Consider the following 14519-nt stretch of genomic DNA (forward strand, 5'->3'; position numbering starts at 1 on the left):
AGAACATGTACGGCACTGAATTATCTGTCATTTAGCATGTGACCACTTGTTTGAGTACAAACCATGTAAGACATTCCACCACTGCTTTACGGGCTATAAATAAAAGATACATGTAGCTTCTATTACTTAGCATGACATACAGGGCTAAACCTTGCTCTTCACTTTTTTAATTCCAATAGTTTTCATTTATAACTTGGAGTAAGAAGTGATATCTGTTGCCTGATACTTAGAGCTCAGGGGAATGAAGTAAGAACGAAAATGCAAACAGACACATTTATATAGTAGATGTAAATACACCAGTTCTTACCTTCCATTTCCACAGTAGATGAAGCCACGTTTTCATCGCTCTCTACCTTCTTGGCGGGCGGCTCCAGCTCTACACAAGCAACACAAGAACAGAAAGTGGCCGTAATGCATACACTTACAGGACCCCAGTGTATTATTCAACAGGCAAAAGAACCCAAGCACGACAGGAAAAAAAGACTGAACAGGCCACATCTTATAATCCACCTGCTTTCTGCACAATATCTTTTCTTTTCCATAGTCAAGCCCTTTTCTACCTTTAATGTATTGTTGGGCCAGGATTACACTTCATCTACATCCACTTCTGGTCTTACTGTATTCAACCGATCCTTCCGGACCAATGAATTCTGAACAAATGAGTCAAAAACACACTTGTCTAGTTGTGGAACAAACTTTCAGCTAATGACAGGCACATGCAAAGCATTATTAACAACTATTGGCAGTTACTGTAGTTTCCTCAAAAGTTCAAAGATAAATGTTTGAAAGTTGTGTTTGTCTGAGCAAAGGACAGTGTTTAGCTTTGTTATAGCTGTTAAGTCAACATTTAAGCCTAGCAAAAAGGGTTACTTAAGTAATTTCTGCCAAGTAGAGAGATGTAAAAAGTTTTTTATTTTATTATTGTGGCTGAACTGTGTTCTTCAGAAACGATACTGTACCAAGACATTTAAGAGTGACAACACACTGTACAACAAGGTACAAACCTTTCTCTGCAACACTGTCGGTGATGCCTTTTTTGTCAACAATGTCGTTCTGGCTTTCGGTGTCTATATCAACATCGTTGCCTTGATTTACAATCTCACTCGGTTCTGGAACCTGCTCCTCATTGGTTGAGTTTTCATCTATAAACAAACAACATTTCTTTTTAGATACAGAAGATCAAAGCCTTCACATTAAAGGGCCCATGTTACCCTAAATTAACTTTTCTGTGCTTTAAACATCATAAAAGTGCTATTAGGGCTTCATACACATGCCCAAAGTGTTTTTTTCATTGATTCCCTCAATTGTTAGTTAGAGGGTGATTTACTCCTTTCTTACTGCTGGGTGAGCTCAAACACCTCGCTTTAATTTGATGATGCATTCCCACAAATTTGACGCGGCACTGAGCTGGAGAAGCCGCGCCTCCAGGAAGCGCTCTGCCGTTATTAACATGTAAACAGACACGCCCACAAAGGTGAGTATTTCAGTGTCCTTCGCGCAGTGTATTTTCTACAGTCTATGTATACTGTATACCAGCCAACGCCCCGCCCCCACGCTCTGTCTCATGTTTATAAAGCAGCATGAGCTCGGCTACGGAGTGGGTGAGAGGCGGGCGGACCGTCATCTGGCCCTACGTCACCGTGCGGGAAGGAGGAAGTCAGTGTCCCGTCTATAGACACGCCCACTCATGAATATGCATAAGTGGGACACAAATCAGTTTGCGTAGAGTTGCTCAGAAAGTGACTTTTCAGAGGCTAAAACTCTGGAAAAACAGGTGATTTTGGGAAAATAAACCTCAAATACTATGTTTTTGGGGTTCTAAGAACAAATGGAGATGGGTGAAAAATAGCGTGACATGGGACTTTTAATCTTGTGTCTCAGAAAACAAACTATTGCTATTGGAGGAAAGTTTATTCTATGATTTGTAGGATGCTTTTAACACATCGGTTACAGTTGTGTTTATGTGGTTGCGATCACTGATACTGAATATGAGACACATTTCAAAGCATATAATTAGAAAATGTGTCGTAGAAAGTCACATCCTTCAAGAGTGAAAAAACAACAACATTTTAGCTGCTTTATCGTGTAGGTGTGGTTTAAAGCTCTTTTAAACTCCAAACTCTCTTTTTGTCTCATCAGAAAATAAGTACATATCTCAGGTTTTGAACTTCCAAAGCTGTAATATAAATCACTCACTCATGAATTGTCTACAAAATATTAATGTAGAGAGAGGCTCCATCTGTCAAATACACTGTGGATTGAATGAGATTTGAACAGAACAAAAACGGAGGGTAGACAACGCTCCACTCACTGAAAACATGCAAATACAGTCGTAATTATATAGCAGCAGCAGCACCAGTGGATGTTTGGAAAAGATGAGCTTCTGTCATCAAATGAAAGGCTGCATATTTTCCTCTTTGTCTCATCATACACACGCCTATTCTTTTCATTTAGACTTACTTACATCCCAAGCAAAGCTGCAAAGTGATTAAGCACAACTGTAATCTGTGCAATTTTCTTTTATCTGTGTCATCTTAACAAACGTCTTACGTTGAAATCTAATTGAAGAAGTTCTGTCAACTTCAAACATGTGCCATACAGTTCAAAGCAAGTGTGTGCGTACCAACAATAAGAACATGTATGATATTCTCACTAATCTGGGTTATTAATTCCACAGGCTGTGTTGATATAGATGACATGCATGCACTTTGCACCACTGCTGCCACCTTGACTTGGAGCTGCAGCATACCTGGGTTTTGACTTGCCATGTCCACATCTTCATCGGGCTCAGCAGCATCTGGAAACAAAAAGGAGCTCAAAGGAGTGGGAAACATTTGAGTTGTGAGCTGGTGCACTGCCCAGATTGAGCTGGCTTTCGATATCACCTCAAACAGCTTTCCATTCTGTTTCTTTGTGTGGATTGTCTTAGTACTGCGGTATGGGAGCAATGGAACCACAAAGACATGCATAAATTAAGTGACAAAAAAGAAGAGAGAAAGAACGTCCCTTCTAAAGCCATACATAATTGAGGGATTTCTTTGTTCCAAGCTTTTGCGATAAGAGAACTTTTTTCTGTTAGAGTGGTGGTGGCGCATGGGATGGAAAGACTGAAGTGAGGTGAATAAAAAAAAAATTTCAATTTTTGATGACAAATGACTTGAAGAAGCTTGAGCAAAGCTGTGAAGCTCTGAGCACGTGTTACTGGGGGAAGAGCTGGATTACCATTGTCATCCTCTTCTTCGTCGCCTGGTTCCATTTTACCTGAAAAAAAAGAAGAAGAAAAGATTATTCATCGTGTGAGCAGAACAATGGATACGAATAATGACAGTGGTTTAAAACAGTAAAAGCAGGCACGCTAATGTTCACTGTTCCATCTGTTCATCATCTCCAGGGAAAGGCTTTCATTACACTTCATCATCACAGCAGTAAATTTCTTTTAAGCTCCTCTGGACTACAATTTCACTCACTGAGGGTGTGATTCAAATAAATTAAGCAAAGTTAATTTAGATGACTTGTGACACTAATTTGGTCTTTTCAGGTAAACATCAATACACTCCCTCTCCCTTGCATGAATTAAAGTAATAACTTCCAGTGTTTGGTGCAACCTTGGCTTCTATTTGGGAATTATGTAAAAAGTGAATATTTATTCAAAAAAGAAAAATGTGTAAACTTATTTTTTATTAAACTGATTTAATAAAAAATATGGTGTAATAGAAATAAAATTAACAAGAGCAGAAAACCTTCACAAAGCACCAAATCTCATTTGCCACCAAGTTGCACAGTTTACACATACAGTCCATAACATTAAAAGTACATACAAATACATTTATTAATAATTCAAATTAAAATGCCATTTACATGATTTAGAGCTTCCACTAAACATGCTTAGTAACAATTCACAGATTATCATTAAAATATCTGACTGTTGACGGAATAAAAGATCTTCTTTGCCGTTGGCAGTGGATGGATCCCCATTAATAACCATATAGTAAGTTCAAATGTAGGGGTACACACATTTTTTCGAAAAATTGCGGTGAAAAATGCAATCCCGACCCAAATAACATGTTAAGGTTTTATTTATTCAAACAACTGTTTTTCATAAAATGCGCTCAGAAGTGCAGGGGCACAACTAATCTGAGATACACTGAGAGGGCTGACCATGCAACGCACGGAAAGTCAGGACTAAAATTCTAAACTCGATGCGAAATTTCACTGGAAGCCAATGAAGACTTGATGGAAAACATACATACACTAAGTGAGTGCAGTGTGTTCTGCATATTAAATGTTTCTTGGCAAGAAAGTTGGCTTTTTGAGACTGTGAGATTCAAATCAATTAATCCACTAAAGTTGCATAAATAATCACTCTGGTCAGTCAATACATCCCGAGCACCAACTTATAATGTTTTTATCATGAATTGGGAACCCTTTTAGTCACACATATGTAAAATATAAATTCCAACAGCCACATTAGCCATCAGTTGTTGAGGAGCACACACCATTATTTTGGACTGACACAGTAACTCTACTATACACGCCAGGGCCGAGGTTTGAACCCATGCCCTTTTAGATGAAAGGCCACATTGATAACAGCTGGACACCGCAGCACTTCTTTATGGTCATTTTTGCCGTAACCTTAGCAGTGAAGAGTGGTCGGAAAATGTTTCTGGACAAGGCCAATCATTTATGACAGGTTTCAGAACATATCACTCAAAAATTCTATTAACTTTATGTGTCGCAAGGTGGCATGTAGAGAAATACTACCATCGTGCTCACAAGAATATAAAATGTCCACATGTATAGCTCCATGTGTGCTGAAATGTCCCCCCAAAACGTGCTCATTGTATTCACAAATGTCAGTTTTTAATTTGGATATAAATCTTATGAAACCCTAATCCCTCCACCACATCAATTACCCACACCCGGTATTATTTTGCTCTCATTCCTTTTCACCCCCAGGAGCACACATAAACCAATGACATTTGGGACAAATTGGGTAAATCAAAGCTATGACACCAATAAGAGAACTTGCTTTACAATGGCTATTGTGCAGCATCCATAATTGCTTTTTTAACAAGCTTGAGATGGAAACCATTTATATCTATGCAATTTTGCCATGCACTCAGAACAATAAAAACGCCAGCCTCTATAAATAAAAAAAAGGGCGAGTTCTGCTGCTGGTTTGCCTCAAGTACCTCTGTCTATCACTGAGATTGCTGGTGACTTACTGTAGATGGTAAGCATTTCAATTAATCATGACTGGCATTTGGAGAAAGAGACACAGATGGGAGGGGACTGTAAGAACACTTCATAGAGCAGCATATCTTAAGATGCTCACCCAGAACTTATACATAAACCCTTTGTCTGTATTTAAAAATATGCATGGATTCTGTCTGTTTTAAATGATCCAAACAACAATAGATGAGACAGAGGTAAAAGGCAAAACGTAATTTTCATTTGTGCTATTTCATCATTTGCATGGTGTTGAGTAAAGAGACAAACACACATAAAAACAGACAAGACAGGTCACAAAATATCCTGTGTTTGGCAGACGGGGATGATTGTGTTCAGTCTACACAGTGAAGTTATCCTCCAAACAGTAGGTGGCAGCATTGCTACAGCTTTTCTTCCAGACACTCGTGCTACAAACTGTCATCCATGTGAATGAGGATCTGACATACATCACACAGATGTGTCCGACAAATACCTCAAGACTTTGGTGTCAGTAGAATTATGAACTTCACTTTCATAAATATATCAACAAAGGCATAACAATAAGGACTCTACACCGTTACAGCTCTGTCACTCACACACACAGGTGGATATTTATGGCATTATTAATGAAGACACAATGAAACTATTTCAATTGTAATTTCCCTGCATTTAAACTGTTCCGCTACCAGTAGCAGGTGATGTAACACACACACACACACACACACACACACACACACACACACACACACACACACACACACACACACACACACACACACACACACACACACACACACACACACACACACACACACACACACACACACACACACACACACACGTGTGTTTGCTCTTCCTTTTATTAAACCCAACTAGAGCAAAGGACAGAAAATAAAAAGGAGCAGTGAAATTCACGAGACGTGTAAAGGAAAAGAAGCAATGAGACAGCCAACAGCAGTCATTCAAAGACCGTTGAAAAAAAGAAATAAAAAATAGTGCTGATGCGTCTGTGAGCGCTCCCTGGGTGCCATGAAGCAAAGACGGCATCCTGTTGTGAGGCTTGCAGTGGGTCCGTGTGTGGGGTTAGTAATCTGCATGTCCATCCTCACTCCGTGTCATCTCTCGCCATGCACATCACCACACCCTCCTCGGGTCTCAGAAACGTCAGGCGGCCAGGCATTGATTTCTGGCTTAATGCTCACATTTTACTGTGCTCCCCGACACCCACTAATCTCACTAATACCGTCTGATATCAAATAATGAACACTGTGGGTCTGCTTGCCAACTCAGGTGTGCTTTGGGGAGGTTATCCTTAAGCATGAACCGTATTCCCGCGTTCCAAGTCTTAACCCCACCCGTTCCCCCTTTTGGTCTCTGTAGCTTTCATCATTTGCATGTTGTTCTTTTGTTTCATTTAGATTACATCACAGCATAGTTCACAATAGATAAACATATCTACCATTAATCTGAGTCCCTCTATCTTTGACACACTCTGAGGTTTTGAAATGAATTCCCATACCCTATGACACGTGTCAAAGCCCAAGTGCAAATTCTGTCCCTTTAGAGCCTTCAATGTGGCCCACAAGACAACATGAACCATTTTTAAATTTACCAACTAATTTAGTTGTAAACAACCCCACCAGATAGACAAAATCAATGAAAATCCACAATATTTGCATGGCTCACAGTTTTACTTTGTGTATGTTACATGATGGCAGTCATTTTTAATCTGAAATTGTTGAAAGAACTAGGAATTTTTCCAAAATCCAGCAAATTTCCTTGAATTATTCCACAAAATTTCCCCAAATTAAATAAAAATTGGTCCGAATATAAGGAAAACCTAAAGTAAAGATTCTGCAGGGACAATATCTCTAAATTATTGCTTCAATGTTGTTGGTGCCTTACATACTTTAGATATAATATATACGTGAAAGGGCAAACTCAGGCACAATAATAGTGAATATACTCATTTTCCCTCCGAAAATCTGCAGCCCACTTGAGATTAAACTGCTCCGTATTTGGTTCCTGAACTAATATGTGTTTGACACTCTTGGCCTTTGCAGTATTTTATTCAACAGAAACAGTTCTCGTATATTGGGGGCTTTGAAAATATAGTTTACACGTTATTCCTTATGGTATTTCTTGTAGAAGGGCACAACTTTCAGTTTGATGTCAAAAGCAGAACGTGGCAAGTGGTTAGTCAGTAACAGCTGCATATTTTTACTAAAAGAATTTTTCAAGGGATACAATTATTTTCTAATGGTAAATGTTGACTACATGTATATAACCTTTAGCCCTGGCTCTTGACAGAGAGAGAAGTTTGGTGTGCGTAAAAACTTCTTTTTTAAGTTGCATGCAAAGACATTCATTTAGGGCTTGTTTCTCGCACGCGCCTATGTCAAAAAAGCCACGCAGCAACGCTGTTTTTGGCTGCAGGCTATTCTCCCCCTGCACTTAAGACTGTCACTTTGTGTCTTGATCCCAGTTACGCACTCTGAGTGGTGCGGGCGTGATATTCATATATTTAAACACTTAGTATAACATAAAGCCACAGTTCGATCCACTGCAAGAGTAAATAACAAGTGAAACATTGATGACAGATGATGAGGATGATGACTAATGCGCACTGATCATTTCTGAATGCAGGAATGTAAGTAAGTAAGTTAATAAAATCAGGCTTTCCATACAAACAAACGTTAATCTGAAGTTTATATGAGAGGAAAAGAGAGATTTTAACTGTGGCTCAGACAGAAAAATGTGTCTGATCCTCACATTGCAATAATCTGATCAAATCAACCTGTTACACTGTTTGTCAACAAAGGCGTTTCAAATTAAAAGTGCGTTTTATCATTTTCATAAATTTCAATGACGTTTACAAGAATTATTAAAACTCCATATTCCGTGATTTCTAGACAGCCCAGTACAGTTGGGTGTTTTTGTGTTAATGGTAACCTTTCCTCCTCCTGGCCACTCCTGAAATGGCAAAAGAAGCCTTTTTTGCCTTAGAGGCGACAAACAGCTGTAAATGTAGCAGTTATTGAGTGAGAGGCCCTACTGTTTAATGACCTTCGATTTTTAACCACAGCATTTATCACTGAAAAACATGACATAGCGCCCTCATGTTTTCATCTGTGCTGTGTCGAAAACAACCTCATTCATGAACTACGACCAGTGGCGAGCGAATTCTCACGAGGAATATGATAAATGTAATGTAAAACTCTGAAGCATATTGATAGATGCACTTTAACACCTCTGCTGCAGACTGCAATTTATTCTAAAAAGTGCTCCAGATATGGACTGCACCAAACAGGCAACCCGTCTCGCCTGTCCCTATTGACAACACAAGGAAACAGCATCTACTGTATCTGTCTTAAGAAGATCCTCGCCTGGTATGCAGAGGTATAGGAGATTGTCATCATCAACATCTTATGTCTGTCTCACTGTTGGGGTTCGTCCCGCTCGCTTTTCTTTTGCGCCGCGATATCTCGACATCTGAGTGTTTTCTATGATTAATCCTTCCTATGTGCTACAACGTGCCAGACCTAACCTTTACAGTGCTGGCAGAACAAAATGATTTCATTCCTTTTTCTGTGAGAGAGGTTGTCTCAAGGACTGACTGTTCCCATGCTAGAAAGCTGTGCCAAGGCCTTTTGTGAATGGATTAGTTACTATTAATCTGCAGGGCCTGATAAATTAGGATTTATAAAGATTATTACTAAATACTTATGCCCTGCTAATGCTGGTGATTGAATTTGTGAATCACTCTAAATTAATGCTCTGAATTACAAAAAGGTGTGAACAGGCAGGGAGAAATTATTTATTGTGCTTAGTCAAACAACACATAATGCCTAGATGCCCTTGAAGTGAATGCTCCATCTTGTCTAGCCTCGCACAATCTGAGCGGAGAACCGTTTCCTCAAAGAAAACAACCATGACGGCTATCTTCAAAAAATTCCCTGCAACCTTAAGGCTTGAAGACAAATGGATGGTGTACGATTTTAATTGCCTACTAACACCCTCCAGTGTAAGAATCTAATTATCTTTGGTCCATCGTATCGAAGAAGGCTATAATTGTTTCAATATTACACATCCAAAGGGGCTGAAACTGCAGAATAGCCAGATAATGGCTTCTTAAACAAGTTTCCCTCGAAGAAAACATTCTCTTAAAAGAAGTCAAGCTTCATCTTGTATTCATTTCCCAAAAGAGGAATTTTGTATCGGGGAGAAAGAGATTACAGATCAAGAGAGCTTGCTTGCTACTCCACACATGCAAAACGGTGTTTAAAGTACTGAATATCAACTGAAAATGTGGAGTAAATACTGAGGGAAAGTAAAAAAAACCTAAACCCACGGTAAGAGATGCTTCTGTGGCTTTCTGGATTTTGTTGATTGTGGATTTTATACATGGGGGGGGGGGGGTGTTTTCTTTAAATAAGCTTTAAAAGGGATTCATAATGTTATTTTTCTAACTTTATGTATGTATTACAGCACCACATGCATCCATGGCACACTTTCATAACATTTTTACTGGCGTACATTGATGCCTTACATGGTGGTGTTGCCTACGGCCACCTATTGACAAGAAGGACAATTGAAGTACTTTATCTACCAATGTAGAGAGTAATGATAGTGATTCAAAATGTTCGGGACCCATGACCTGTTAGAGCTAACCAATAATGAACTTTTTCTAACAAGGATTAGCTACTACTTTTCCACCTTGGCGCACCATCCTACAAAAGCCTTCCAAAAAAACTCAGTGTCTGTCATTGCTTTGTTTTAAACCTGCCTCTCCAAAATGACTCCAGTGATGAAAAGATGGAAAGAATGAGAGGCTTTGTGCCCAATTCCTGACCAAAGTACAGGACAAAAGCTCTGGTCCATGTGAAAAAGGCAGTCATTCGAACCTTTGAATGGATTCCAGACTGACTGATTCAAACTCTGGCTGATGCAGCTGAATAAAAGGCCAGTCCTTGGCAAGGGAGCTGAAGCCCATCAAACGTAGCCAAACTGGACCGAGGCATGGCTGGCATGACGATGAAGCAAGGCGAGAAATCATCAGGACGCCATTACAGTTGGCTTGACACGGTCGAACGCTATGTTTTTAAACTGTGTGCTATAAAATAGTGAACAAGTTAGACAATATAAAAACAATACAGTTGGTCACAAAAAGTCACAGATGCTCCTCTGCCAAAACTTTATAATCCAGTCGTCACATACTGGTTGTTTCACTCTGCAGTACCACATTTTACAGTGCACTTTTAAAACGGTGCTTTTATGGTGGGCCAAAATGGAACCTCATTGAAAACACAGATGCGTGTAATTGGCAAATCATTGGGGTGACTTTGAAAAGACAAATATTTTGATAGCACCCTGGGTTCTACAATTATGGCACTATGAACACTTTCTCCGACAGACAGTAAAAAATAACAATGTTACCCGCTTGGCCGACTGCACTTTCATTAGGACATTTTCTACCATGCCTGCAGTGTAAAACTCTTGCTGCTCAGAATGTGGAGTTTTTAAAAATGTGTTGTGAACTGTAAAAAGACTTGACTTTGTCTGATTGTAATAACACACAGGGATTTAATTGGTTATTTTATACCTACTCATCCTGCTCACTAACTGTGGATGTCATAGTAGACTCGGAGTGCGCACGTCCTACGCAGATTAAGTTGTTGATCACAGACCAACACTTGTTCTGACAAAACAGCCAGAAAATCCTTGCGCACATGGAAAGACATTGACCTGGGTGGAATCAGAGCCATTATATTCAAGCTGAGCAGTTGTTACCACTGTCTGTAACCCCAAGCATATAGCAACATTCATGAAAGTAATTTTAAACAGGAGTGCAATTCTCCACCAAGTGCCAAATAACCTCTTTGCCAGATATTGGCAGTTTTCTGGATCAGTGATCCTGATCAATGTCCCATGATCATTCACACTTTAAAGGAGAAAGTAATTTTCCCATTAAGAACAAAGCGATTCGTCCAAATATATGAGCACCCCTATATTTTCCAAAAGTTGCTGTAAAATACTTAATCCAGGTCTGATCTGGATGAAACTTGGTGGGAACTTGAGGAACCAACCTGACAGAACTGAGTCAAAGTTTATAAAGATCGGGCAATTAAAAAACCAAGATACAATGTTTTTCAATTTTGCTGATGATAAAGAGATATTGGTTTTTCAAACTGATCCGAAATCCGTATATTGATCTGGATCCCCTCCAAAATGTAATGTAAACTTCTATGGTGTAATGTCCATCTTTGGTTTAAGGGTTGGGGAGATACTGTAGCATGTTCTCCCCGAGTGTGCGTTAGTTGCTCTAGTTTCTTCCATCTCAACTCCACTGAATCTATTGCGTTCCCTGTTCAAACAAAATACCGTAATCACCTCCATGAGGAATTCTACACATGCCATTGTTTATTTAGGACATCAGTGCACAGACAAATGTCAATGGTTCATCTTGATAAGTGCTATCTGAGTGTTTCAGACCGTGTGCTGAGATGGGCTGTTGATAATAGCATTACGCACTGACAGTTGCGTTTGTGCTACTGCGGTGGTATGTTGCTTTGTCACCTGCTTTAGAGGGTCTCAAGGCATTGTGCTCATATAAGCCGGATGAAGAGAACAGTGTTGGGCATTAGCTGGGAGTATAAGCTCTCGTAACGTAACGTGCCTGACACAAAGTATCTCTAACTGTGGTGAGTCAGGGTTTGGATTCAACTTGTAGCCAAAGGAATAAACATTCAATTCAATCATCTGCATAAAACCGTCCCTGCTATGAGCTGGAACTGAATCCCTTGCTTCACCATCGGTCTGTGCTAATGGAGGTGTTAAGGTGAGAAGGCAGCCATGAATTACTCTGTCACTCACCTCGCTTCTGCTCTGCCGCTGTAACCTCCATGTCATTGTCTAGTAAAAGTGGGAAAAGACAGCATGTCAAATGAGAATGTGTCAGATTGTACAACACAACACATGATTACTAGTTGATTATCACGTTAGAGAGTCAGGCTTAAACATTCTGAGCCACGCTATGAAACATGCCTGCTTGTTTTCCCTTCCATATAATAGCAGCTAAAAACATTTTACTCAACATTTTTGACCACCAGAATCAAATAACCCCCCCCACTACCTGACAGCCTTGAATTGAGTGAGTTATTGCACCCAACGAGACTGTGTGTGGGTGTGTTTGAAGAGGTCAAATTCATGAGACGGTCTTTTTTTTAATTAAATCTATACAAGAATGCTCAGTGTAAATGACACAAAAACCTCACAATTTCAGCAAATTACAAGTACTCAGGCTGGCACGGACAACTGCGTCCTAAAAAAACATTTTTGATTGGCTCCTTTTTTCTCTGCAAGTCTTTTGTGTGAGGCAGACTGAGTGAACTTGAGGTGTTTCTGGGTGGATAAGTTGAGCTGCACAGTGGGAGTTGAGAAGCAGGCTTTGGATGCTACTTCAGGAGAAGCTGCCGAAATGAGGAAGGGAAGTGTGGATGGCTGCTCACGACTACTGAATCCCTCATTCAAACAAACAGTGAGGCACACTTAGATCCTGCACAGCTCAGTGTGCACCGATACGCCTTGTATCATTAAACTATATAAAGAAAACCTGTGGTCGTGGTTTTTCTTTTTAAGTACAGAATTCAGACAAATGGGACACGCAGTATGTAAAGGCCCACGTCTGGCTGCGTATCGCTGTGCTGGAGTCTGTGAAATGAGAGCACTGTGGTTAACAAGAAAAAGCAAGCATTAGCTTTGATGAAAGGCTGTTGTCATCTGTTCTTTAGAAATGTAACCATCAGAGCTCCCTGTGGATCTGGCGACAGGCTTTTCTTTTGTATTACACTGAATAAAAGGGTACAGTGCATTAATCTAACCCTGCTAGGGGAAACAAAGAAGGGCCCACTGATACAGTATTTCATCAGTGAAAGAAGGGAAACATTGATGCTTCTGCCACAAACTATAAAACCGTTAGGATCAACAGAGGAAGTGTGTTTCTTAGCCAGGTGTGATATATGACACTCATTTCATTTCTGCTTTTGATAAATGAAGCAATAACGAAATTACAAAAGACGAGAATGTGCGAAGGGATAGGATCATTTTGGTAAGTCATTCTGAATTGTGTGTGAAGAGTCAGGTTCCAGAAGAGAACATGAAACCAGTTGTGGAAAATAAACAACTGAAAATCAAGTGAGGAGAAATCTTGCGAAAATGGTATTTAGTTGTTAAATTATTTACTCTTAACACGTTTAGTTTTGTTCAGTTTATTTTTGAGCAGTTTGAGCTGTTTTACAACATTCACATTAATCAGTTACAGAAGCTCAAAAAAGGAGTAGGCTGAAGCTAGAAAGCTTATATACGCCTACCCCATAATCAATGTAATAAACATATGCATTTCCCGGTGATACAGCATGTTCAATTTGGCGTGGTATTAGCATTAGTATCAAGCATCGGGATATACAGTATATATAAGTACATTTGCTACATGTCTGATTCAAGAGTGAACATGGATATTTTCACTTTTATAACCAAGGCTAGGCTCTTAAATCCACCCAAACTTACTGAAAGAGTGAGTACGCTTTCAAGCAATCACTTCCCCTAACACACCGTGCTCTCCTCATTTCCCTGCCCCGTGGGATAACCTTGTGAATCCAACACAGACTTAATTTTCACCGCTCACAGGGTTCCTGTCGCCCTTCATATCCTCTGTCAACAAATTACATGTGTGCGATAAAAATAATATTAAAAAAAAACAGTGCAACCCACGGCTTTACTTCTTTCATAGCACGAAGGGACACTTGAAGGATGGTCGTATTATGGATATTTATTTGGAGGGTTGGTGAGGGTTGATAGGCTGTGAGTATGCAGTGTATTAAAAGGCGTGTAAACAAATGCCAATTGGCGAGTCAGTGAAACAGTTGGAGGGAACGCAACAGCCTCTGCATATCTGCAGGCTGTGTTAATACTGTCAGCACTGTGGCTGATTGAGGAGAAGAAAAGATGGAGCCCAGCTTGTGAGCAGTCACCCGGATCATATTAGTAGAAGAGTGTACCCTGAATCAATTTCAGCATGCTTTCTGCACTCTACAACCACAGCTGCCTGACTGCATCCATGCTCACTAATAATAGGCACCAAGGCAAGCATGTGGACAATCGTGTCAATCAGGGAACACAATATAATTTATGTTAAATGATTAATCGCATTTATTATGCCTTCAAAGACAACATGTTTTTTTTTTTTATTATTATCTTTCTAAAACAAATTGACATCTTTAGACAGCTGAAGCTTTTTAAAACCACCAAAA

At 39.7% G+C, this 14519-nt stretch overlaps 1 protein-coding gene across 1 annotated transcript in view; it reads right to left on the reverse strand.

Annotated features, from left to right (window-relative positions):
- macrod2 (mono-ADP ribosylhydrolase 2) overlaps positions 1-14519 on the reverse strand; it is a 491286-nt gene that overhangs the window by 21799 nt on the left and 454968 nt on the right. The window contains exons 10-14 of the mRNA XM_028467998.1: positions 12085-12123; positions 3223-3261; positions 2750-2797; positions 1005-1142; positions 308-376 (exon numbers count right to left, since the gene is read on the reverse strand). Of these exons, the coding sequence (XP_028323799.1) occupies positions 308-376; positions 1005-1142; positions 2750-2797; positions 3223-3261; positions 12085-12123 (333 nt within the window). The remainder of the gene's footprint in view (positions 1-307; positions 377-1004; positions 1143-2749; positions 2798-3222; positions 3262-12084; positions 12124-14519) is intronic.

The sequence above is a fragment of the Gouania willdenowi genome, chromosome 15, assembly GCF_900634775.1.
Source record: "Gouania willdenowi chromosome 15, fGouWil2.1, whole genome shotgun sequence".
In the NCBI taxonomy this organism is placed as follows: Eukaryota; Metazoa; Chordata; class Actinopteri; order Blenniiformes; family Gobiesocidae; genus Gouania; species Gouania willdenowi.